This window comes from Antechinus flavipes, chromosome 4, assembly GCF_016432865.1.
Source record: "Antechinus flavipes isolate AdamAnt ecotype Samford, QLD, Australia chromosome 4, AdamAnt_v2, whole genome shotgun sequence".
NCBI classification, from domain to species: domain Eukaryota; kingdom Metazoa; phylum Chordata; class Mammalia; order Dasyuromorphia; family Dasyuridae; genus Antechinus; species Antechinus flavipes.
The window spans coordinates 135111402-135137025 of record NC_067401.1 but is presented as its reverse complement, the minus strand read 5'-3'; the positions used below and the strand labels follow the sequence as shown (position 1 = coordinate 135137025).

Below are 25624 nucleotides of genomic sequence, written 5' to 3'. Positions count from 1 at the left end.
TTTAGGAAATCCAACATGTCCCCACACTTCCCTTTCCTCCCTCCAGGTAGTTTCCCTGGAGCCACGTCCACCTGACGACCTTGGGAATGTGCCTTTGTCCTAGTCCCTTACCTTCGGTTCCTATCTCTTCTTCCCCCTCCCCTCCTCTCCCTTTTTCAGGCCTCACTGTTCCATGTCTTCTCATTTTTGCCCCAGAACTGTTCTTTGGGGGACTGGGGGAGGGGAGGGGCAGCCGGGTTGGGCTGGGATTTCCAGGCCAAGTTTGTTCTGGGACTTTGGCTGATTTTTCTTTTGGAAGGGCAGGGATAGCTCTGTGGACACTTTGTTTCTTCCCCTTTCCCTCCTCCCCCTTCCTGCTCTGACTTCCTTGCTGTCCCTTTGGTCCCTGAGTCAGAGGGTGAGGGGATGAAGTTCTCCATTCCACCAGAACTTCCTTGGAGCTCTGGGGGCTGGTGTCCCTGCCAGGGCCTGGAGGGATGGGAAGCTGCTGGGGGGGAAAAGTGGGGTTAAGGGAGAGTTCTGCTTCTGTACCTCTCCTATACCCTGGTGAGTGGGTGTCTTACAGTTAGATTGGACACCCTGAGGGGAGAAATCTAATGAGAATTGAGATCCTTTGTACCCTAACCTGACATTTGGGGTGTGTGTCGAGTAGATTTTATAGGGATTTATTTCTGGCCCTTTCCTTCTAAGAAGGGGTGGCAGACAGGAATGTAGGGAAAAGAACCCTAGTTCTACATCAGGTGAACTGGGTTCTAATGCAGCTGGACAGTTACTACTATGTGACCTTGGACAAAGACCTGGAACCTTCCTGGCGCCTCAATTTTTTAAATCTGTAAAATGAGGGAGTTGAACTAGCTGGCCAGTAGGCCTCTGTAAGTTTGCTCCTTGTGTATTAGGAGTTAGAGAGTGTTTTGGGGAGGGAAGGTCATGTCTCTTGAGAAGATATGCCCACTTAATACAGTGCTGAGTTGCAAGGTGCTCTTGGTTCCCTGAGCCCAACTCAGCCAGTTTGGAGGAACTGAGAGAGCCTTTTTTGCTTAGTGAGTGGGAGGAAGGAAAAGTAAGGTCAGGAATAGAGAGTTCCAGAAAGTGCCCTGTGTTCCTCCTGGCTTCTAAATTGGCCCTCTCCTGATGCTCCTTTTCCTTGACTGGAAGAGGAAGTTCACCTAACTTTAGTCTTGTATTTGGGAAGACCCTGTATCTCTTCCTTATACCTCCTCCCCTTTGTGAAAGCTCACAACCTCTATTACTGTCTCCTCCAGATCAAAGGTGGCAAAAAGATTATATCCCTTTGCCTCTCTGACCCATCTTATGTACCAAGGTGGACTTTGAAGAAAGCCAGAAGTTGAATGAACAGTTTAGAGGATCCTGGCTTCCCTAGTGGTCAAGTGCAAGCTATTTCCCCCTCCCTGCTCCCAGAGTGGGTCCTTGAAAGCAGCTGGACTTGAAAACTGGCATGGAATAAATAAATGCCTCTCTTCAAGCTGTAACACAGTGTATGTTTTAGTTCCTGCAACATAGGCTCTAACTTTCCATGTCTCCTATTAGTAGAGAGAGGATGGGATGGGAGAAGTGGTCTAAAACTCTGTAGGTTTCCATTTGGGGAGTGAGAGCTCATTTTGGTTCTATCTCCCCCTGTGGTGAAGGGTAACCCCGAGGAGTTTGCCTTGCACCTTTAAAAGAGAGTGAAATCTTTTTCCCTTAGATATGGGGAAGGTAATTTAGTCTAGAAGCAGAGGAAGGAACAAGAAGATCTCTAGAGAGGAATAATACTCCCTCTCTTATTTAGGATATAAGGAAGGAGGCTTGCCACCCTCTGTCCTGGTTCCTTAATATATTTAAGAGAACTTCAAGGCTCTGGCCTAGTCCTCAGACTATAACCACGAATGTGGCAGAGTTTTTAATACCTGGGGTGAAAGGGACTTTGAACCTCCAATGTTCATTCCCTTTTTTCTCTTCCATCCCCAGCTGGTTCTTTCTCAGATTCTCTACCTGACTTTGGGTTCAGATACTGTGGAAAACTTAAAAGAGAAAGGCGTAGTTTCTTAAAAGCAAGAAGAATATGAAAAAGTAAAGGGAAGATTTCCCTTCCCCTCCTCAATTTTTCCTTTAGAGTTTAGGACTCTTTATCTTTGAGGCCATAGTTGGGAGGGAGTGGCTCAATAGAGAGAGCAAAAGTTGTTTTCGGGGATGCCTCAAGGCTGAAGTCTGACTTTTCTAAGACCTAGAGTCACTTTAAATATCAGTCTCTTTCCTTCCCCGTTTTTCTCCCCCTCCCCCCACTCCCCAAATCCCTTCCCATTTTCTTTAATGTAAACTGACTTGAGTAGAGGCCTTATTGTTTCCTGAGCCTAGACTGGGAAAAAGTACTGAGATCTGGGAGACTGAGACATTAATCATTCATTATAATAATCATTGTACTAGTTGGTTAACAAAAGGTCCATTTGGGCAGGCTCTTTTATCTAGTTTTCCTTGAAAACTAAGCTAAATTGGTGATTTCTGAGATTGAATGCATACTGTAGGCTCTGGTAGGGGAAGGAAAGTTTGTTTCCCGGGGGCATGGGAAGGGGAGGGTCAGGCTTCATGCCCTAGCTGTGAGTCATTGCCTAGCCAATAGGTATTAGGTATGTGGAAAGGGGATTCCTCCATCTGGAAACTGAAGACCACAGAAGTCTTCTGGAGCAAGCCTTTCTCCTGCTTTTAACTCTTGCAAATTATTTAGTTCTTTTTTGGTACGAACAGTACTGGTGTTAATGGGACTCAGAAGAGTTGTGGAGCCATTGTCAGAAGGGGAAAGGGACATTTATAAATTGATTTCTCGATGGCTGGCACGGTGCTAGGCACTTTAGAAATATCTCATTTGGTAATGCCAAAACAAGCTACGCAGAAAGTCTTTGAGAAGCCTTGAAGCCTCCATGAGAGGCCCTGGGAAGGGAAGAGGTTGTGGAATGAAGGGCCCTGCTGGACCATTAACTTTAGTCTAAGGAGTTCCTACCCATGAGAACTAGAAGGAAACAATGGACTCAATTTAAAATAAGGAGGGATTTGTTGTATTCTTAGACGGACTTTGCCCCCTAAGAGTCATGGGACTAAGTTCATGAAAGTCTGATACCCTTAAAGAAAGGGAAACTGCTTTCTGAAGAAGGCACTTGGGTAGTGTAGTGCCTGGAGGCCAGGGGAGATGGAGCTTTTTGTGGGCTCCCCTCTAGTTCCCTGACTGTCTTAGGGTCATTCTTTCAACATAGCCTGGGAGCCCCCTCTCTACTCTACTCACACTCTTCTCCAAAAATCTAAAACACACCAACATCCAAGTGATTGCTGATTTTTCTTCCATGGGTTCTTTTTGGAGGTGTTGAGACCTGGACTTGGATCTCAGTTTGGTTATGGCCCTACCCTAACTAATCCCTTCCTTTAGCCAAATAGAACTGAGTTACGCTTTTCACATTCCCATATGGGATGGGGAAGAATTAGACCAAAAGCTTCAGCAACATCTTGCTCATCATTTTGTTAAAAATTGTTCTTAAACCTGGAAAGGGCTGAATAGTAACATCCTGACTGTGGGAGACCCTGTCTTCCTTGTCACAAAGATGGGATGTCAATGATTCTATCCCCAGCCTGGTTTTTTCTTCCCTTATATCTTACCCTTTATTTTCCTTAGAAACATGCTTTTCTCAACTCCTGGGTGCTCCTATTAGTGGCTGGACATCCGGGGGAGGGGGGAGGGCTAAGGTAGAAAGAACACCTGGGATGGGGAGGGGGGAGTGGGAGTCCTGGTCCAAAAGTCCTAGGTCACTGGGTGTTTCTGTGTGTATGTGTGTGAGAAAGTGGGTCACGGTCTGGATTTTGGAGAATGTTTTTCCTGGCAGGCTTGTCTTTGGAGAGGAGGAGGGGCCCCAAGCAGGGGCATTGGCAAAGACCTTCTGACTGGGTGGTGTCGGAATCGGGGCACTGGGCCAATACCTCCCTCTAAGGGGGCTAGAGGATGTGGGGGGGATATTGTGAGGGAAGAGGGTGATCCCTTTTCCAGGGGGCCAAGTTATAACCTGCCCGGTTTTCTCTTTTTCTTTTCTTTCTTCCTTTCTCCCTCCTTTCCCTTTCTCATTCTCTTTCTTTTTTTCTTCCTTTTCTTCCTCTCTCTCTCATTCTTTCTTATTTTCTTTCTTTTTCTTGGGAAGATAAAGATGATAGAGAATAATTTCAGTTCTAGCATTTATTAAGCACCTAGCATAAAACTGGCTTTGTGCTAATCCCTGAGGGAGAAAAAAAAGAATGAAACCATTCCCTGCCTTCCAGACACTTATAGAATTTATGGCTTACAAAGTATTTTCTGCTTGGTTTTAGTGATGCAGAAATTGAATTGAAGTAGATAGAGATGAGACTCTAAGGTAATCAAGTCATTCAGTCCTTAAATTTTCACTATACTCTTTGCCAGGAGATAAAGATAAAAGCTAGCTCTCTCATTCTAATGAGGGAGATAACATAGAAATAACTAGATAAATGAGTGAACTTTTGTAGTTGGGAGTTAATTTCTGTAGAGAGAGGAAGGTTCTAGCTACCAGTCAGGTGGGGGAGGGGAAGATCAGGAAAAGTTTCTTGTAGAAGGTAGGACTTAGGCTAAATCTTTTTCTTTTTTGGGGGAAGGGGGGAAGCAGTGTCACACAGCTAATAAGTATTAAATGTCTAAGGCTGCATTTGAACTCAAGTCCTTTTAAATTTTGGGTCAGTCCTCTATCCACATTTTATCTGTCGCTTGAGTTAAATCTTGAAGGAAATGTAGGCAACTGAGTCATAGAAGTGAGAAGTGAAAACATTTTAGGGGGCATGGTAGATTACCTTGTAAAAGGAACAAAGCCAGGACATAGTAAATTTTTGGGGGGGGATTGTTGGGGTCACACAGCTGTTAAAGTCTGGGTCCTCTTGACTTCAGATTCAGACTCGGTCCTCTTGACTTCAAGAATGAAGCTTTATCTACTAGCTGCTCCTGAAACTTCAGGAGCTTTGGGAATCCATCCTAATTTCCTTGGCTTGACAAAGCTGACTTGTGGTTATGGTGACTCCAGCCAGAGCCAGTATCTTCAGTGCTCCCTTATCCCTCTGGGCCTTTTAGGAGACTAGGGGCATCTGGAGAGATTCCTTTGGATCTCGGAGATTTCTTTGGGAGTCTCCCTATTAAAAAGCAAATACCTCTGGGTATTGAGGGGCGTTTCCATTTACTTTCAGGGTATCAGTTGACTGCTCTCTTGAGAATGGTTCTGGAAGAAGGGGAGCTGTCAGATCCAGAGCTGGCAGACTGAAGATTTGGCTTTTGGCCTACTTTGGCTTCTGGTAGCAGCCCCTCTTTAGCTAGGATTCTCCCCCATCCGAGTCCCAGGGAAGAAGGGCCACAAAATAAATGTGAAGATGCTGTTTTTAGTCCAACCTCCTAATTTAGTTCAACCTTTAAATTTTATTTAGGAGGAATGAAATTCAAAGCAAGGCATTTAAAAGACCTAGCTCTCCTGAATCCCAATGGAAGGGGGAAGGGAAAAGACCTTACTTGCCTGAGGGCCGGGAGCCCAAAGGTCAGTCCCTGTGGAGGCCCCTCTGTTGGCAGTAAACTAGGGAAAGCTATTGCTGGGATTTACATCTCTTTTGTATCTGGTTTGACTCTCTCCCCAGCCAGGAATTTCAACTCAGTTACATTGTTCCAGCCTCTGCAACTCTGGACTGTCTCCCCAACAGCCCTTCCCCGGTTTTTCCATCCATCTCTCTTGTCCTTGCTGTCCCTGATCCAGATCCCCCACAGTAGATGTGGGAACCAAGGCTGGGTGAGATGGGCCCAGTAGACTACTTTAGAGACTGATTTAAGAGAGATGGGAGGGAGGGGGGAACGAGATAAGGCTGTAAATGGGAAGACGTTTACTATTCCTGTAATATGTCAGAGCAGGCGAAAGGGGTCTCAGATCCCCTCAGCCCAACTCTGGTGTTCGGATGATGCACTGAGACTCCAGAAAAATGAACTGCTGAGGCGCGCTTATCTTCAGTGTGCCTTCTCCTGAGATTATTTCCAGTTCGTCCTCTATCTTGCATGTACATAGTTACTTTATGGTTATGCCCACTTCCCCACCCCATCAGATTATGACTTTCTTGAGAGCCCTTTTTTGTATCTCTAGCTCTTGGCCCATTTTTGTGATCAGGGCAACCCATGGGGCTTTCTTGCCAAAGATACCAGAGTGGTTTGCCATTTCTTTCTTCAGTGCTTTAAAGCAAATAGGTTAAATGACTTGCTAACTTAACCTAGTGTCTAAAGCCAGATTTGAACTTGGGGGAGATGAGCCTTCCTGCCTTCAGGCCTGGTCCTCTATCTATGGGGCCCCTATTTGGCACCTAGTAGGTGATGTGGGTGTGGCCCCTTTAAGATTCCTTGCTTTCTGATTCCCAATCCCTCCTAGTTAATGTAATTATCAATCAAAGACCTTTTGATTCACAAATCCTGGTCTCTTTGAATTCCAATAGAAGATCCGGAACTGTCCCAGCCCCACCCATATCCTGAGCCATTTTTGGGGCCACACCCACAGGCCCCTCTAGCTAAATCTCCCATTATAAAAAGGGCCAACCTGGAACCCCCTCTTAGGAGAGGTCCCAATCATGCCAACCTTATGTCTAGCATGTCAGGACCCTCTGTCCACCTGGGGAAACCCTATTTCCGGTGCCTTTCTTATCTCTACCTTCGCCTATTTCCTTAACTCTACTTTAACTTTACTTCCAAACCCCATAATAAACCTCTTATCAATCTAGCTTTTCGGGCCAATATATGCTTTTATTGGGGACTTGTGCCTCCACTAGACCTCATTTAACTCCATATCCTTGAGCCGAATCCAAAGGGATTGCAGGGGAACTCTATTTGACTCCCTGTATCCCAAACCTGCCTCTAGACCTCAATTAATCCTAATTTCATTTAGGTACCCCATATCTATCCCTCATCATTGGTACTCAATGAGGGCAGTTAGAGGGTACACTGTATAGAGTGCCAGGCCTTCTTCTGGGTCCTACTTGACACATAGTAGGTGCTTAATAAAAGCAGGGGGCACAATGTATAGAGTACCAAGACTAGAGTCAGGAAGACCCATTTTCCTAAATTCAAATGTGACCTTAGACACTTATTAGCTGGATAAGTCACTTAATTTTGCCTTAGTGTTGTCATCTGTGAAATGAGATGAAAAAAGGAAATGGCAAACGAGTCCAGTGAATTTGTTAAGAAAATCCCTGATGACAGCAGGAAGAGCAGGATATAACTAAATGAAGGTGTTTAATAAATGTTTGTAGACTTAGCTGGGACCCAGGGTTCTTTTGTCCATATCCCACTGAAGTCCTTCTCCTGAGCTCCCACCCTGCCTGCCCTCACCCACTTTTATTCTCTCCCCTGGGAGAGAATCCCCTTAGTAAACCTGACTGGCACTGAGGGCTTTTTCCTGCCAGGAACTTGGACTTTGTGACCTGGACCAGAAGATAGGGCTCTCTTGACAGGGCTGCTCACTGCTTTCCCTTTTTGAGTCTGATCCAAGAGAAAGAAGCTGCCCCTTCCTCCCTAGCAGTTGCTTCTTAGCAACTGAGCCTTTAGCTTTGCATAAACAATTAGTACTCGAAGGGCTGGTGGCACTTGGACAAGCTGGGGGTGGGGAGCTACTGATGGGGCATTGCTCTCTTCTTCAGGGGGCCAGTTTTGCTGGGAAGTATCTGGACTTAGAAAACCATGTGAAAATGGTACTTTGTCCTCCCTTCTCCCCACACTGTCCCCTTAGTACTCAGGCACTTATTTTGTGCTCTGACTTGTAGGAGGCAGGAGACCAAGCAGTGCCATTCCTTAATTATGTGAGTCTTGGTCCTGCTGTTAGATCTCACTGAGCCTCTTTGAGGTTATTGTTCAGTCATTTTTGTCATGGCTGATTCTGTGATCCCGTTTGGGGTTCTCTTGGCAAAGATACTCCAAGAGATTTGCCATTTCCTTCTCCAGGTCATTTTACAAATGAAGAAACTGAGGCAGGCAGGGTTAAGTGACTTGCCACATTGTAAGTATCCAAGGCTGAATTTGCACTCTAGACTTCCTTCTCTGAAACATTAGACCAGTAGGTTCCTTCCATCTCCAACTTTCCTTAGAGATTCTGAGTAGAAAGGTACTTGAGATCCTCTTAGAGAGCTTCCCCTTTCCTTGGGGTCTGATCACCTAAGTCTGTTTTACCCTTCTTCTGCCTTCTGTTAGCTCCACTGGGTCAGTTTTTGAGAAGGCGTTTTGGCTCTTACTGGTAAATGTATAAATTGCTTTGGCTATATAAATGGGAGTGTGAATGTACTTGGCAGTGATCTTCTCCCTAATGTAGAATTCCCTGCTGTGCCTCCCAGCCTGCTCAGGTATGGGAGACTGGGAAGATCACTACTGCCAGCTGCTTGTTTCCTGTCTGAAGGACTGATTTAGGACCAGGAGAAACCATTGAAAAGCCATCTAGTCCAGTGGTCTGGGAACGTGTTTTCTTAATACGGTGGTATTTGTGTTGCAATATAATTTCTTTGTAGTCCTATATGTTTTATTTTATGCATTAAAAAATTTATTCTGAAAATTATTCTCTAAGGCTTCACCGATTGCCAAAAGTCCCATGGCACAAAAACCCCTTAAGTTCTCTTAGATTTAATTCATTGCTTTTCATGTTGGCAGAAGAGGAAATTCAAGCATCTTGCCTGTGGTTTCACCGCAGAAACTGCACTTGAACCCAGATCCCTCTGGCTCTAAACCCAATGCTGTATGCTACTCTGCTGAGAGGAGACCCTGTGAAATGAAATATCCTCAGGGTTTTACCTGTTACTCTTTTCCCCAGAAAGCAACAAAAACCTATGCCAGTGGCTCATCTGTTCAATGTATTTTTCCCACCCAGTGAATGAGAAGCAAGGTCTTTTTGCCCCGACATTAGTTGTAATTTTTAGAGAAGGGAGAAGATTACCTTCTCCTAGGAAGGTATTCTGAACTTTGTTTCAGCCCATCTTCTTTCTCCTTGCCCACAGTACTGGCACAAAGCATGCTTCCACTGTGAGACCTGCAAGATGACACTGAATATGAAGAACTACAAGGGCTACGAGAAGAAACCCTATTGCAATGCGTGAGTACAGGGCTCCAGGAAGTGGGGAGGGAGAGGGAAGGAAAAGGGCAGAACAGAGGGGAGAGGGAGAGAAAAGGAGAAGGAAAGGAGAGAAAGAAAAGGGGGGGAGACAAGAAGAAGAAAGAAAAGGAGGAAAAGAGGGAGGGGAAAAAGGGGAAAGAAAAGAAAGGAAAAAAAACAGGAAAAAGGAGAAAAGGAAAGAGGGAAGAAAAGAAAATAAGTGAAAGAGGAAAGGAAGAATGAGAGACAGAAAGAAATGACATTTGGGCTATTTTATTGGAATATGTGTTTGAGTGCAGTCAGGTTGAGTGTTTGCAAGGCACATTTACGCTTTCCCTTTGGCTTGTTCCTTAGTTTCTTCTTATCTCCCCTTTCTTCCCTCTGATACACAGACTCCCTGTGGCCTGGAACATCTTATGCAAACCTCCTCTATTTCAGAAAACTCCCTTCTCTATTTCTGCCCCTTTATCCTCCATATTAACAGCACCCCCTTACCCCAATTTCCTGTCTTCCTGGTAGCCTGTGTTTCTGCCCATCACCATTTCTTCCACTTAGCCCCTCATTTCAGTGGGGTGCTGGTGAAGTGTACCCCTTCCCTCTCCCTGGAACCAGTGACTATTATGTCTCAGAAGAGAAGTCTGTGTCTGGGGAGGGCTGACAAGAGAGACAGATAGACAGACAGATACAGAGAGAGTGTGTTTTTCCTGTGGGTGTTTTTCCTTGGCTGTTGCTATTCAAGTCTTGTGTGGAGGAAGAGCCCTTTTCTATCCTCTCCCTTCTTCCTTTGCTTTTAGCTGACCTGTTATCATTGCAGTGCAGTAGAGAGAAGCTTGGGTTTGGAGACTGAGGACCAGAAGTGTCTGTCATCTCTGAATCTGCCTCTCCATCATGTCACTTCCCATTTACCAGCTTCTTGGAAAAACAGCGATTTAGGAGATGATCTCCAAGTGTATTTCCAACTCAAACTTTCTGATGTGATCATTCTTCCTTCCACTACAAGGACTGCTCATTCAGCAAGCCCCAATGCATACATGCATTTATATACATACACATGTGTGTATTTGTACACATGGGTAGGGACACATGTGTGGGAGTGTGTACACAAACATACATATGCACACACAGTAACCAGATATGAAGGTAAATCCCTATGATCTCTCCAGCTGGGTAGGCGGAGACTGCTGGGTCTTTTGAATTCAGTTGGGAGAAAGCCAGTCCATGTCCTCACTAAGTTCAGCACCTGTAAAGTGAGTCCCAAGGAGTGGAAGGCCACTAGACTTGGGAGGGAGAACTAGCCCAGCTCAGAAAAACGGAGCAAGTTAAAACTTCCATTTTCCTAAGTCTTAGTAGCCAGATGTATTTCTTGCCTAGAGGAAATTGAAGAAAACTGGCTCAACATAAATATGGAATAAAAAATGTTGGGTTTTTCCCCCTTAGTTGGGGATGAAGGGGTGCCCTGCTCTGCCTGTACACACCATCCCCATTATTAACAAAGCAGTTATCTAGGGCAGAGGTATCAAATGTACCAGCTGCATGTGGTCTGCAACATTCCTGTGCCACAGAAATTAGATTAAAATGTAATTGGGAAATATGTTGCAAAAATCAATGAAGATACAATAAAACATAGATGATATTACTAGGTGGTTTTCTCAGTCAATATATGGCCTGCTGAGATCCTTCTTATGCAAATTGGTGGCCCCCATTTCTATTTGACACCATTGATCTAGGGCATGACCTAGGAGAAAATATGGTACTAGATTTAAATGGTTGCTCCACTATTTCCCAGTCCTGTGATCCTGGAGAGGTTATATTTCCATGCTCTTTTATCATGTGCAAAATGGGGACATTATAGTGAAATTTTTTTTCACTATAATAAAAAACTTAATGTGAGAGAAGTACTTTATAAATCTAGGGTGAGGGGTATGTTATAGAATCTGAATTGTTATTATCTGTTAGATATTTTTTCTCATTTCCACAGCTAGCACTAGCAGCGTTCTCTCTAGAGGCCTGTGGATTTTTTTTTTTTTTTAATGGGCCAGTGGGTTGGGTAGAGCTTACCTCTTAATAGTTAACTCTTTTTTAATTTTTTTTTTTAATTTTTGATTTTCAAAACATATGCGTGGATGATTTTTCAATATTGACCTTTGCATAACCTTGTGTTTCAGATTTTCCCCTCCTTCCCCCCACCCCTCTCCTAGATGGCAAGCATTAATAGTTAATTCTTAAGAAAAACCCTGTTTTCCCATTTCTGTAGTGGATAGTTTAGGATTCTGGGGTTTCCCTTTGCTAAGAGGCCTGGGGGAAAGAGGCTGAGGTTCAGGGTCTTCTAGGCTAATTAATACCAGGAGAGAGCTTGACTTGAAATTGTCCCATCCCAATTTGGGGGAAGGAAGTCCAGTTTCAGTTCAGCTTAATGAACTTATCCAGCAAGGCACTATACTGGGTGGGAGGGAAGACCAGATCTGTATTTTCATGGGTGTGGAGAAAGTCCTTACAATCAGTATAGATTGTCAACTCTTGTATAATATATGGTTTCAGCGTCACTTAAAGTCTGGAGATTGTGTTTACCTAGGATTTGGGGGGGAGGGAGAAGGGATAGCGGTCTTTTTCCTCCCAGTACTGCTATATTAGAGTTAACTGACTTGCCTGTGGTCACATAACTAGTATATAGTAGGTATGACCCATACCTAGGTTTTCCTGATTAAAAGCAAGCTGCTGTGATCCCTCTGGCATTAGGCTAGGGTGTTTACTTCTCTTGGGATGGTACCCTTCTTGGGATGAGGTGAGATGGGGTGGGGATGGGGTTATTTGAGGCAGAGGACCAGTCATTCAGTCTTAATTCCTGGCTTGGGCCGGGCACCTTTTCGTATCACAGGATGTAAATAGAGAGGCTTATTGTAGGCAAAATGTGCTTGGGAGAAGTGGTGGGGACTTGGGAAATTTGTTTGTATGGAGGGGACCCCTTTCTGCATTATAAGAAATACATAGTTCTAAGTTGTTTCCCCATATCATTCTAAGTCGTTTCCCCATTTAATTTCTGGGGATAAAAATTCTTTTCTGATGATTGGAGACTAGAAGGGAGAGGGGTGGTCTCTCTCCACCCCCTCCCAACTGCCCTTATTCTTCCCCCTCCAGCTTCCTCTTCTTTCCTAGTAAGCCTCTCCTCTTCGACACCCCCCCCCCCCCCAAAAGGGAAATGGGACATTCTTCACATTCTTCAGGGCTCACACAAGTCTAGTAGAGGCTCTGGTTTTCAGCAGCTTCCTCCCAGCATGGGGGGTGGGGGGGGTGGGGGGAGAAAGAGCAGTTAACTCATCGATGACTGGGTGTTTTTGTCTGATGGAGGTCCTGGCTGAAACAGCCTCTGAGCTCCTCTCCTAAGACAATGTCTTATTTTGTACTGATACAGTCTTCTGAGAAGTGTCCCCTATTTAAGAACTCCATAAGTGTTGATGGTGGGTGACTTAGGCTTTGTTTTTTCTCATTCTCAGCGGATTCTGTGATTTATTCTCCTCACTGGGCTAGGACAGTAGCATCAGGACCTGAAGGATGCTGAAATGTCAGTGGGGGCCCAACTGGCTGTTTAGGGGGAGGAGGAGGAGGACAAGAAGCTATTCCATTTCCTTAGCTGAATCCTATAACCCGACAGAGCACAGAGCACAGAGGTCTCTTGTCTCACCCCTGGCTCTGGGCCAGACAGCAAGCTTTTTTCCCTCTTTTCTTCTTCCTTTTGCCCAGGCCCTGAGCTGGAGGAAGGGAACCACCTTGCCAGCCTTAATCCTATCAGCTGATTCTGCCCCTCACGAGAAGGAGGTCCTATTATCCTAATTCTTAGATTCTGATTCTGAGTCTCCAGAAATTTAAACCATCATTCCCCTCCAAAACCCTCCCCAGAACTTAACAGTTCTTTGCTACCAGTGTTTCAGGAGCCTCTGGACTTAGGTTTATTCGGAATGTCTGAGGCACTGTATAAATTTTAGGCAAAAGTAAATTTTCCATACTTTTACCTCCACCCTTTTTCTTCAAGGGTGGGAGATATATATGAACCATCTTTTCCTGCCCCACCAGCCCTTCTCCCAGGATGCAGAAGATTCTAGCATCTAGCTTTGTTTTCTGATAGGATTGGAGCACTAGCTAATTCGGAGGCTCTTCAGCTCTAAGCTTGTCTCCCAGATGCTGTTCCTTCGTCTCCAGGAAAGTTCAAACAGGGAAATGTTCATCACTGGGCTCTGTTGTCTGTTAGAGAGAGTATTTTTCTACTATCCTTGCTTCTGCCCCCAGGGAGGAGCTCCCCAAGAATTGGAGCTGTGCGCTTTCATGGGATTGTGAATTTAAAAGCTGGGAAAGAACTTCAGGACTACTGAGTGCAATCCCTTCCTTTACGGGGTAGGCATTGAGACCAGATAGGATGAATTACTTGCTTAAAGTCATACAGGTAGCAAATGGAGCATGGATCCCTTGGTAGATCTTCCAGCTTTGGGAGGAAGCCTGTGGGTTCTGTTGCCCACTTGCCAGGATGCTGACTCCAGAAAGCCTCTGTCTCTGGTTCATTTGGGCTAAGTACAGGCTGTCATCTCTCCTCCTGCTTTCCTACTACTCCCTCTCCCCGGGGGAAAGAAATAGCAGTGACTTCTTTGTTTCCCTTTGCTCAGCCCATAGACCTTCAGCATCTTGGGAGGCTTTGGGTCCAGCCCCATGACCCGATTTTCCCATTCTGGGCCGAACTTGACAGTTTACATCCAATCAGCCTTATGCCAGAGCAAGGGCAAGCAGACACCATTCCTCAGTGCAGCCCGTCGGTAGGAGTGGGATGCGTCCCACCCTCCTGTGTTGGGAGGAGAGATGAATGGATAGAAGGATTCCCTGGCCAGACTCCCAGGCCCCAGAGGAGCCCAAATCTTTGAGGGGAGCCTTGGAGGTGGGGGTTGGTGGGAAGGAGCTGCAAGAGAGGCGCTTTTTCTTCCTTCTCCTGTTGACTTCACAGGCTTGGGATGTGGCTTCTGGAAAATGTCTCAATCGACAAAAAGGCCTCTTCAGTTTCTTCAAATTTGGGGGGCGGGGGGAAGAAACCAAACTAGCAGCATTGGCTCCCTGCCAACAGCGAGCGTCCCTGGGCCCTGAGACTTCCCGTCTGTGATGGCACATCCAAGTGTGTTCCCAGAGAAGCTGGGGGAGGGGAGGTGTACAGGGAAACTTCACGGAGGCTCTGTTGGAATATGAATATATATATACGCACACATATACCCAGATGTGTGTGTGTATATAGTATGTGTATGTGTGTGTGTGCATAGTCCAATATAGACTATGCCAAATTTTCCCTCCTATACACACACACACATATATGTATATATATATTCCAATATGGCCTATGTCGAGTTTTCCTCCATATGTATCTTTACACACAGATATACATGTATATACATATATACACACACGTGTGTGTGTTTGTGTGTATATATAGCCTACGCCAAGTTTTCCCCGTACATACATATATATATGTATATATTGGAAGAGAAGCCTCCTGCTTGTTCTCACATCGGATTTTATCACTCCCAGAGGTGTAAGACACACATCCTTGTACACACGGGGATGAAGCTGGCTGGCTATACATAGGTTTATAGAGAGAAGGCCCTGAAAAGTTTGTGTGAATATAAATTGTTGGTACGAAGGATTGTATTTTAAAGGTGTCAGGGTGGGGGAAGATGGGTCTAGAGCAGAGAATCTTTTACAATCCTCCCCTTTCTCAAGTCATTCATCTGGCAGGAATTCTGTGTACTGAGTTTTCTTAAAGGGAGGTTCACACACAGGCCCTCTCTGAGAATCTTTGCAAATGGGGTATATCAGTTTACTCTTCTTTACCACAAGCCCAGAAACAAGCTGTCATGGCGGGGAGGGGGAAGTGTAGAATGAGCTTGTGCTTCCCTCCCCTGTTTGATCTATAAATAATTGGGAAAGGAGATGGTTTGCTGCTTTGGGGGACATAGCTCGGTCAACAAACCTGGTGGGTGGGACAAGAGGAACTTAGAGAATGTGGATCAGAGAAAGAGTGGCTAGATTAAGAGTCACATGCCCTCAGCTTCTTCCTCTATAAAATGGGAATCATAATATCTACCTGCCAGGTTGTTGGGAAGCTCAAATGAGACCATGAGGGAAAGTGCTTTGCAGACATTTTAAGACTATATAAATGTGAACTATTCATTATTTTTATTAGTTCTGATTCTGCTACTAATAATAGTTCTATCATCTTGGGCAAGTCACATCATTTTTGTTATCTAAAATGAAGGGGGGAGCGTTGGATTCTATGACTCCTGAGTTTTAAATTGATAATAACATTATTAGGAAAAGGGGAGGCAACTCTAGGGATAGATGGGGGAGAATGGGAGGAAGGAGCCTTAGTTCTAGTTGTGACATAGCCACTGACTACTAGTCTTGTGACCCCAGTTTTCTCACTTATAAAATAGCCTGAACCTAACCCAGCCAGACCTGATACTTAATGGCCCCAAGAAACCCACATGGGAAAAAGGCAGACCAAAGGGAGAACTGAGGGAGAAAAGAGATGTTAGTTCAGGGGGATAAGCTCCATTTGGGATTAGCTGGGGCAGCCAGTCTGTTGGAGGAGCATCCTCTGGCTTGCCTTTCCCTCTGTCGCCTTGTTCTGATTTCTTAGAAATTCATGGTATGTTCTGGGAGAGTCTGTTAGGGGCTCAGGAAGAGAGGGGTAAGGTATTAGTGAAAGGAGGGAGAAACTCACTGAATGTAGACTGAGAGATGAAAGTTAGAGGCTCTCTGGGGAAGTCATCCCCTGTCTGAAGTCACAGAGATAGAAAGCATCGGAGTCATGTTTGTGTCCTTTGATTTTGGAAGTTAACAAGCAGTCCCACGCTGCTTCCTGATCCACCCTTCCCTCTTTGACTCTCTTCCCCTTTACTCAAATATTTTCCCTGGGGCCTTTGGGTGGGAAACCTTGGCTTAGCTCTTCCCTCTCCCTTCCTCAAACTTCTCTGTTTTTAGGGGATATAACTGAGGAAGTTCAACAAGGTGAAGCTTTGACTGGGAAATTGTCTGACCTTGAATGGAAGCTATAACTCAGGGCTGCTAATCTTTTTGGAGCTGAAGGGGTTAGTGAGAGATTTATGTCATGGGATAGCAAGCTCATACAAACCAGCATAACTTCCCAAATAACTAGAATAGCTTATGAAATGCCCCTTCTCACACCCAAAGAATCAGGTTTTTCCAATTAGAAGTAATTTTGAGAGTTTGTTCAGCCAATTCTTATTATAGTCATCCTTTATACATAATGGTGGTTTGGGATTTAGCACTCCCAAGACATGGAAAATCTATGCATAGTTTTTTGATCCTTGCTTTATCCCAGAGAAGATGACATTGTTTATATTTATGGTATTAAAGATTACATATGTTTACATTATATATTACGATACATATTTTATGCATTTCTGAATTTCTAAACCTTCTGTGTCATCTACTGGCCTTGTGGCTTCTTCAAAATTCTGCCAAAATTTCTATTTAATTTCTTATGTTGACCCATGATATATATCAAAAATATATATATATATATATATATATATATATATCAAAACTGTAATGGGGAAAGTCTGGATGTGGAAAGGATAACTATAGACTAGTTCCTCACCTGGCATTTGAATTTTTTAAATAATATTATGATAATTGTTTTCTTTTGTAATTCTATGTTTCTCATCTTATTTTATGTATTTAAAAACATTCTGAAAAGGAAGTTCATAGGTTTCACCAGACTACCAAAGCTAGAATTTGTGACACTGAAAAGATTAAAACAAAATGTATCAGAACCATTTTTCTTCCAGCCAACTCTAACTAGACTTCTTTTTGCCTTCATTGCCATAGCTGGTTCACCTTCTTGTGTCTCCTCATTCCTGAGGTTTGGAAAGGACTTGCCATTACTCATTATTCTTGCTGCTGCTTTATTACGCCTCTTCTACCTCCCACCCCAGTGGGGCAGAAAGTGAGGAACTGCTTCCAGGAACAGAGTTCCTGTTTTCTCAGGGAGTGTTTCTAGGAATGAGCAACTTCTTCTGGAGTCAGGATGTTGAGGCTTTGGGTTATTTGAGAGATCCAGATTATTTCCTTTGGTTATCCTAAGTGGTTACCAGTACCACTTTTTTGGGGTCTAAATAAACAAGCTTACAGTTTTTGAAGGGGGTAGACTTAGTGGGAAGTTCATAATGGGTGGGGAATTGGGGAAGAGGGAGCTGCACTTATATCTCCACTGATTTCCCTTGGCCTTGTTGCTTTTCCCATCTTAGAAGCTAGTTTTTGGAAAGCAAGAAAAATGAGACTGCTATCCTCTTTAGGAGGCTGTTCCCATAGTCCACGACCTTGAGAGCTCCAGGCTCCAATGGAGAGAGAATAATTTTCCCATCTACTCTTCCCTGCACCATCTCCCATCTATGGGCGAGAGAGTGGACTGTTTTTTTCCTTCGGGGTCCTTTCAGTAGAGCTTTCCAGGTTAGCACCCTTGTTACTATAGGCAGATTGTAAAATGAGGAGAAAGGAGGTCTTCCTCCAGACTGATTGGCTGGTACTATTCCCTTTTTACAAGGCAATTGGAGCTGTGCCAGTGGGTTGGTGATAGTGGATTGGGTTAGGGGAAGCCTGTGCTGTTGATCCCTCCCCCATTTCTGGGAGATGGGTGCAGAGGCCAGTGTTCTTGGATGTCCCCTCCTTCCCCCCTTCTGACCTAGATGGCAAAGATGGTAGATGGTGGTAAGACAAAATTGTAGGAGTGGGAAGGTGGGGGCACTTGATAAATGCTGGCATGCCAATGTTGCCCTTGCCGATGTCACCTTAATCCATGCCTTGGATGTTAGCGTTGCTAATAGCAACAGCTGTCACACCACAGGGCCCCAGTTGCCTGTCTGTGTCTTCGTCTCATTCAGACAGGCAGGGAATAACTTTGTCTTGGTCTTAGCCTTGTAAATGCTGGATTTTTCCTCCCATTGGACCTTCAGCCAGTTTTCCTCCTTAAGAGCTCAGCTTTCCCCTCTCCTCCTAGGTCTGTCTCCTTTCCCAGGGATAACCAGAGGTTGATGGTGATTGTATGATTGGAGATACAGTTCATGATAAAGTACTGAATACTTGGAAACTGATTTAGGTTTAGGAGAAGAGAGTCAAAACTCCCCTCTACAGGGGTTTTTAGATGAGAACAGAAAAAAGTTTATAGGAACTAGAAGGGACTTTGGAAACCATCCATCTCAGTCTTTGTAGATGAGAAAACTGAGCCCAGAGAAGGTCCCTCAGACTCTGACTTAGGGCTCCTATTTCTGAGTATCTTTTTTGGTATCTCTGCCTCTACTTATCACCCAAGCAAGCCTAAAATTGAAAGTTAGGAGATCTGGGTGCTTTTGTCCTTCTTTACTGTTCCCAAATGGTGACCAGAAGGAAAGCTTCTCGCGGTGAAGGACGCGAGAGATGGGTGTGGGAGAAAGGGCAACTTTAGGCGGGAGTAGGAAACTAAGGATTTCCTAGCTCCTACTTCTGAATAGAAGCAAAATGAGGGTGGGAATTGTAAAATCTTAAGGTGGTAGTGGATATTATACCTGTCCAGATTAATAGGCTCATTACTCCTCACCTTTCACCTCCTAAAAGGATACATGACCCTATTTGTAACTCTACTCCTTCCTTGCCCCATGACATATTCTCCCAGCTAGCCCATGCTTTCTACTCCAAGGTAGTATGAGCCTTTATACCAAGGCAATAGGTATCTGGAAGGAATCATATGGGCTTGGGCCAGATGCTGACATGGAATTAGGTTGTGTCATCTTCCATTCTAGGGTTCTCCCTCTCCCTGAACTCCAGCTTTGTAGCTTCATGTCTTTCCTGTCTCTGCCTGCTTTCCTTTTCCCTTCTGTTGTCTCCTGAATGGCCTCCCCCACCCGAAAACTCTCCTTTCCCTTTGCTGCCTGTGCATGCTTGCTGGTGCTCAATTCTGCCTGGAGCTGGGGATGAGGTTGCCATGGGAACCTAAGGAGCAGAGAACTGGGAGGGGGGAGGGGAAAAGATGGGAGAGCCCTCTATGTCTCACCATGGTGGTTCTGGTGGTGTTGGGGGGAAGCAGGTGGTGCCTCGAAACAGTCCTGAGTGTCTCTTCTTCCACCTCCCTGTCTCTGATCCCTTAAAAGGGTGGGGTGCAGGATGAAGACAGCAGTGTTGATGGTGAGTGAGCTAGATTGGTGTCTTTGGCTTTCTCTCCTGTTGAACCAAGTTAATCTGATGTGGGATTAAAATTCCCACTCCTAGATTAACCTCTCTTGGAATGCAAGCTGGTTCTCCCCTTCTCTACCCCCCACTTCCTCCAGTTGTCAGGGTGGATTGGGTTTTCCAGCTGTCACTAAAGCCAGAGTCTATCAGGGAGAGGTTGTTCTAGGAGAATAGCTCACAGGGAATCTTTGGGGATGATGGTAGTGAGTGAAGCGGAGGAGCTAGTGTCTCCCCAGAACCCCAGTGAAATAGAGCAGAATGCCAGTGGAAAGAGAATGGGGTATGTGTTAGTGTAGGAGAGGTGTGTGAATGTGTACTACATGTATGTAAAGATATATTTTTCTTATTTTAAAGCTTCTACTCAGTTTTAACCATGTATAGGCAGGATCACAGGAAATGCTTAAAGCTCCTCGTTCTCTCAGCTATGGGTGTCAGCCACGCTGAACATTGCTTACCTCCCCCTATCCTACTTCCAGCCTAGCAACCTTAAACACACACTCACACACACAAACAAACATGCACATACACTACTACCCCCACCATTTAACACGCAGTCCAGGTTTTCTCTCCATAGCTACCAATCCTCCTTCTCTCTCTCTCTCTCTCTCTGAATACACACAAATGTCTTGGACACAAAGGCTTCAAGGTGAGATGAATCAGTCCTCAAGGGGTCTCTTCTTCTGCTTCTCAATCTGACCCTATCCAGCCAAAAGAGCCAAATGAGGCTCTTTTATATATTTAAGTATGCCCCATTTTGACCCTATAATAATCCCATCCCAAGAAAAGAAAGACATTGCAGTTTATCATGTTCCAGGCTCTTAATGCAAGGAAATTCTTCCTAAGAAGAAAGTTTACCTTTCATGGTCCAGTGGATGCAAAGAGGGAATGCCCTTTTTTAAAGCCCCCCAGCAGCATCAGAGAAAGCTGCTATGTTGTCAGGGCCCATGCTGTCTGATGCACAGATTGAGTCTCATGTTAACTTACCAACTCTCTTAAGACTTTCTTGCCAGTCTTTAGGCTCAGTCCCTTTAGGAACTGGCTGTCCTAGGTGTGTGTGCGTGGGGTGAATGGCAATCACTGGAGAACGAAGAGTTTGGTCATTTCTTGGTTTCAGCAATAGAGGACTACATCTGGGGTCAGCATGGAGAGTCGGGCTGTCTTTGGCACAGTTAACTATTTCTGTTTGGGGAATGATATTGGTGACAGATCACATTTACATGGATCACATTGTGGTTTACCTGTTACTTTCCTCACAATTGCCTATGAGGTCAGTGATATCAGTTTTATCATTCATATTTAAAAGATGAAAAAATCAGATTTGGAGACGTTTGGTGCCCAAGTTTGCCTAGAAAGCATCAACATTAGTCCTCCCACAATTCTTCTTATACAGATACATAATACGTGTATCCACATACACACCTATACACCCAAGTACATATATTCATGTACACACATATATTTGTCTCTGTGTCTCCCTTTCTCCACAACCCCAAAGAATTTCTGGCTCAGGAATACATAGTTGACTTGTAGTTCTGAAGGCAGTTAAGAGTTTTCCAGTCCCATTTGGGGCTCATAGTGGGCATTGAGGTAATCCAAAAGAGATTCAGGAATGAGAGAAGGCCAGCTTTTCTGGCTGATGGATCAACAAGTGAGCATGACGGAGACCTTGGTGAGTAAGGGCTGGCTGGAATATTAGTTATTGTTCAGTCATTTTTCAGTTGAGTCCTGCTCTTTGTGGCCGCATACATAGATATTCTTGGTGCCTCATTCTTTTCCCACCCTGAATCTCTAAGCATTTGCTGAATTTCTGGCTCTATAACATCTTGCTCGCCTGAATTCTTCCCCATACTTATGTAGCCATACATCCAGCATTCAGCTCCTCTCACCTGGACTATTACAATGGCTGCCTAATTACATTTAATCGAAATGATTTTCCTTAACTACAGTTTATCCCTTCCCCCTCGGTAAATTCTCTCCTCTATAAATGCCTCTGTTTGGCTTTTAGAGCCCAGACCGCTCTCCCCTCCACTTTATCAGCTTTGTTGTATACAACTCTTTCTAAGTTCTGTGGTCCAGTCCCATTGATGTTGTTACTCTCTGAACATACTATTTTCATCTCTCCTCCCTGTGTCTCAGCACAGGCCATCCTGTGCCTGGAAGCAAATGAGTTCCAGCTCTTTGTGAACCTTAAAGTGCTATCTATCTAGTGTTATTGTTGTTACATAATGTGCTTTCTCATCACCATCTCCGAGAATCATTTACTTCTTTCCTGACTGACCTCCAACCTACTATCTCTTGCAGAAGCCTCTTCTGATCTCCTCCTTTTCTCCCCCAGACTACCTTGTATTTTTTTTGTGTGTTTATTCTATGCTTAGATAAGTGCATGTTATATAGTTTCCTGTTGCTGGGGTATTTAACGTAGGATCAATGAGGTCTTATGTAAGTAAATTTCAGGGGTGTGTGTAAACTTAGATGGGGAAAAAAATCTTTATTTCCACTAATATGTAATTGAAATTTAGCATTTCCTTCAATTATGAATTTAGAAAACTGATTCTCAGAAAAGATAACTTTATCAAAGTTGTTCACCACACAAAAGTTCAGAACTCTTGCTTTATAGAGTATAAATAGGCATAGTTTCCTTTTCATCCCCATCAGCAATCATGGTACCTGGCATATAGTTTTGGGGAAAAAAAAGAGAGAATTCTCTCTTCCCTCCAATATGTCGTTAACATTTATATGTGGCCTATTCTGTGCCAGGTACTGGGTGAATAGCTTTATCATTATTATCTCATCGAAACAGTCTTGGGAAGTAGATGACCTCATTTTACAGATGAGGCAAGTGAGGCAAACGGCTTAAATGACTTTCCCAGTGTCTGAGGCCAGATTTGAACTTGAATTTGAACTTCCTGAATCTAGACTCAGCTTTCTCCCCACCATGACATTTAGCTGCCCCTAGTTTAATAATGCTTGTTGGTTGATCTTGGGAATGAAGACAAGTTGCCAAACATTTATTAAACACTATGTGCCAGGCACTGCTAAGTACCCAACCAGGTACAAACAAGCTATACACAGGACCAACTGGAGCTTTTTGAAAGGGGAAAAGACTCTAGTATTGGAGGGGAAATTGGGAAAGGAATGGGCAGTGAAAGGAGCATTTACAGAAGTAGCATTCAAGAAGGAAATCTGGAACTAGCAGGGGCCAGGCCAGGTTATGGAAGGCTTTAAATAGGAATTTAGGTTTGATCCTGGAGATAACAGGAGGTGATTGAATATAGAGGGGTTTCATGCTCCGGGACTGTGTTGTAGGAAGATCAGTTAGATCAGTGGTTCTCAAAGTCTGGTCCAGAGCATCCTGGGAATCTCTGAAATCCTTTCAGAGAGTCTACAAATTCATAATTAGTTTTTATTTTTAATGTGATCAATATCTATAACTATAAAGCACATAAACAAAAACTCTTTGGACAGATCCTCAATCATTTTTAATAGGATAAAGATAGTGAGAACTAAAGTTTGAGGACCACTGGGTTAGATAGCTGAGTAGGATGGAGAAAGGCTTGAGGCAGAGAGACTCCAGACTATTGCACTAATCCAGTTGATGGGCAGCTAGTGGATGGAGTCTGGAAGACTCATCTGCCTAGTTGGGGGACTCTAAGTGAGTCATTTAATCCTGTTTGCCTCAGTTTCCTCATCTAAGAAAAGAGCTGGAGAAGAAAATGGCAAACCACTTTATGGTCTTTGTCAAGAGAACCCCAGATGGAGTCATGGAGAGTCGATACGATTGAACAACAATAACAAATTGAGATTATACCGGGCTGGTGATAGTGTCAGAAGAGTATGCCGGGAGAAAACAGTGGAGGTAGGGGGGTAAGGAAGCCCCCATTTCCTCTGCCTCTGAAAATGATCGCCACTTTCCCTTCTGTTTTCCAGACACTACCCCAAGCAGTCATTCACGATGGTAGCTGACACCCCTGAGAACCTGCGTCTTAAGCAGCAGAGTGAGCTCCAGAGCCAGGTAAGGAGGAGCCAGGGCTGGGACCCGGGTGCTGCTTGGTGGTGTAACCTTGGCCTTTGGCAAGGGTTCCTTCCCCTCCCAGTTACACAACAGGCTTTGGGGCAGCTACCCCTTTTCTCCACCCCTCCCCCACCGCTGCCTTCCATCTACAAACTCGTACCATGCAGGAGATGGGGTGACCTTTGAGAGCTCTCCATGTTCTTGAAACCCAGATAGTGACTCATGTTTCTGTGGGGCTCTTAAAAAAGATTCACAAGCGTTTTTCTCATAATACCTTGTAAGGGAGATTGGGTAAGTGTGCATCCCCATTTCACAGACGAGGCAATCGAAGCTTTAGGCAATGAAGGTAACTACATAGAGTAATTGTCATCCCTGTTATTTGCCCACATACTGTATTTTCATCTCTGTGTTTTAGTTGAGGAAGCTGGAGCTGAGGGAGGTTGTGACTTGCCTGAAGTCACGTAAATCTGAAGTGCCTCCATTCTCTCCCCTTCCTCCCCACTATCCCCTGACACAGTTCCTTTGTATTTCCTGGGAGTGGTCATGGGCTCAGTTGGGAGGAACCTGGTCTGGGTTAGGTCTAAGGCCCCCATTATTAAGTGTGTTTCTGGCCTTTAAATGAATATTTGTGTAGCATTTTTCATCTAGCCTCATCTTTGAGCCTTTATCTTAGTGTGAAGGTCTGTGTTTTAAATCTCAGTTCTGATACTCACTGGCTACATGATTGTATCTAAGTCTTTTCGCTTTTTTGAACCTCAGTTTCATTATCTGTAAGATGGGCTTAATAAAACTCAAACTCTACTAACTAGAGGTATATATAGGAAGAGCTTCAGAAAAGCTCGAGAAATGTGGTTTTTGCTGATAGAATAATAACTATAGGAAGGCATGAATGGAGGAAAACCATTTAATTCAGTTTGGTGCTATGCACTAAGCATGACGCTGAGCACTGGGGATAAAAACTGAAATGTAAGAAAGCTTCCTGCTCTCAAAGGGTAGGATGGGGCGAGGAAACCCATATGAAAAGTTCCAGCTGTAAATAAATCGGAAAGGCCCCTTGGCCTTAGGGGAGCAGCAGAACCGGTGACATCGAGTCTTGTTCATCAGGCTATTTTCTTGAATAAAAGTCTGATCTGTGGCTGGTGCTGCGGGCTTTGGCAGCGGGGCTCTTCTGCTTCTTCCGTTGCTGGAGAGGTGGGGGTGGGGGGAAGTGTAGCGCTTGCGGAGGAAGTAGTCAGGCTCCAACGGTGGTCTGACCATGAGAGAGTTCTTCAGGCGGGATGCGAGAGACCGGGCTGTGAAGTGAGGAGACTGGCCTTCAACTTAAACCAGCACCCCCCACGCTTGGCCAAATGACCTTAGGAGGCCATTGGGTTGTGTGGCCGGGGTTTAGGTTTGAGAAACCTGAGTTCAAATGCAGATTCAGATGCTTAACTAGTTGTGTGACCCAGGCACTTTAACCTTTGTCTATTGTAAGGGAGACTGGAGCTTTTATTGAGATATTTGTCACATGTTTAGCCCTTTAGTAGATACTTAATAAATGCTTACTCCCTCCTTCCCTCCCTCTTTCATTCCCTCCCTCCCTCCCTTCCTTCCTTCCTTCCTCCCTTCCTCCCTTCCTTCCTCCCTCATTTCTTCCCTTCTACCCTCCCTTCCTCGCCCTTCTTTCCTTCCCTCTTTCCTTCAGAAGTTTTGTTCTTCAGAGTGAATTCCCAGCTACCTACCACAGCTGCCCTCTTTCCTTGAATCATTCACATTGGGACTGTACTAAGTTCAGGATAGGGGAAAAATTTGCCAGAAGCTGGCCCAGGTGGTGGTCGGTAGCTATCCATTACACAGACTTAGGGCAGCAAGAGTAAAAAGCCAGGCCTAAATTGGAGAAAGCCAGACATAACTCATGTTTTCTCTTCAGAGAGTAGCAAATGGTCTGGCAGTCATGGAATGTCAGAGCTGGAACAGGACCTCCCTTGCTTTAGTTCATTCCCCTTATTTTTCTTTTTTATATTGGAAGAAACTGAGACCTGGGGAAAAGGCCTCAGTAATTTGTCCCATGGCACATGTCAGCTTAGTGAATGACCTCAAGCTTGGTCTGGAGTTTCCGGTCTATTATTCCTTCTTCTGTATAACAGATAACTTCTTCTTAGTTCCTAGCCAGGGAGAAGTCTGGTGGACTTCCTGAGGGGTGCCTCCTCCGTGGGGCCTTTTTTTGAGGTGGCTCCCAAATTCCCTGACC

General features: G+C 44.6%; 1 protein-coding gene across 1 annotated transcript in view; it reads left to right on the top strand.

The window, feature by feature from the left end:
• Positions 1-25624, top strand: part of LASP1 (LIM and SH3 protein 1) — a 60532-nt gene that overhangs the window by 1499 nt on the left and 33409 nt on the right. Inside the window, exons 2-3 of the mRNA XM_051994644.1 lie at positions 9034-9128; positions 23310-23394. Of these exons, the coding sequence (XP_051850604.1) occupies positions 9034-9128; positions 23310-23394 (180 nt within the window). The remainder of the gene's footprint in view (positions 1-9033; positions 9129-23309; positions 23395-25624) is intronic.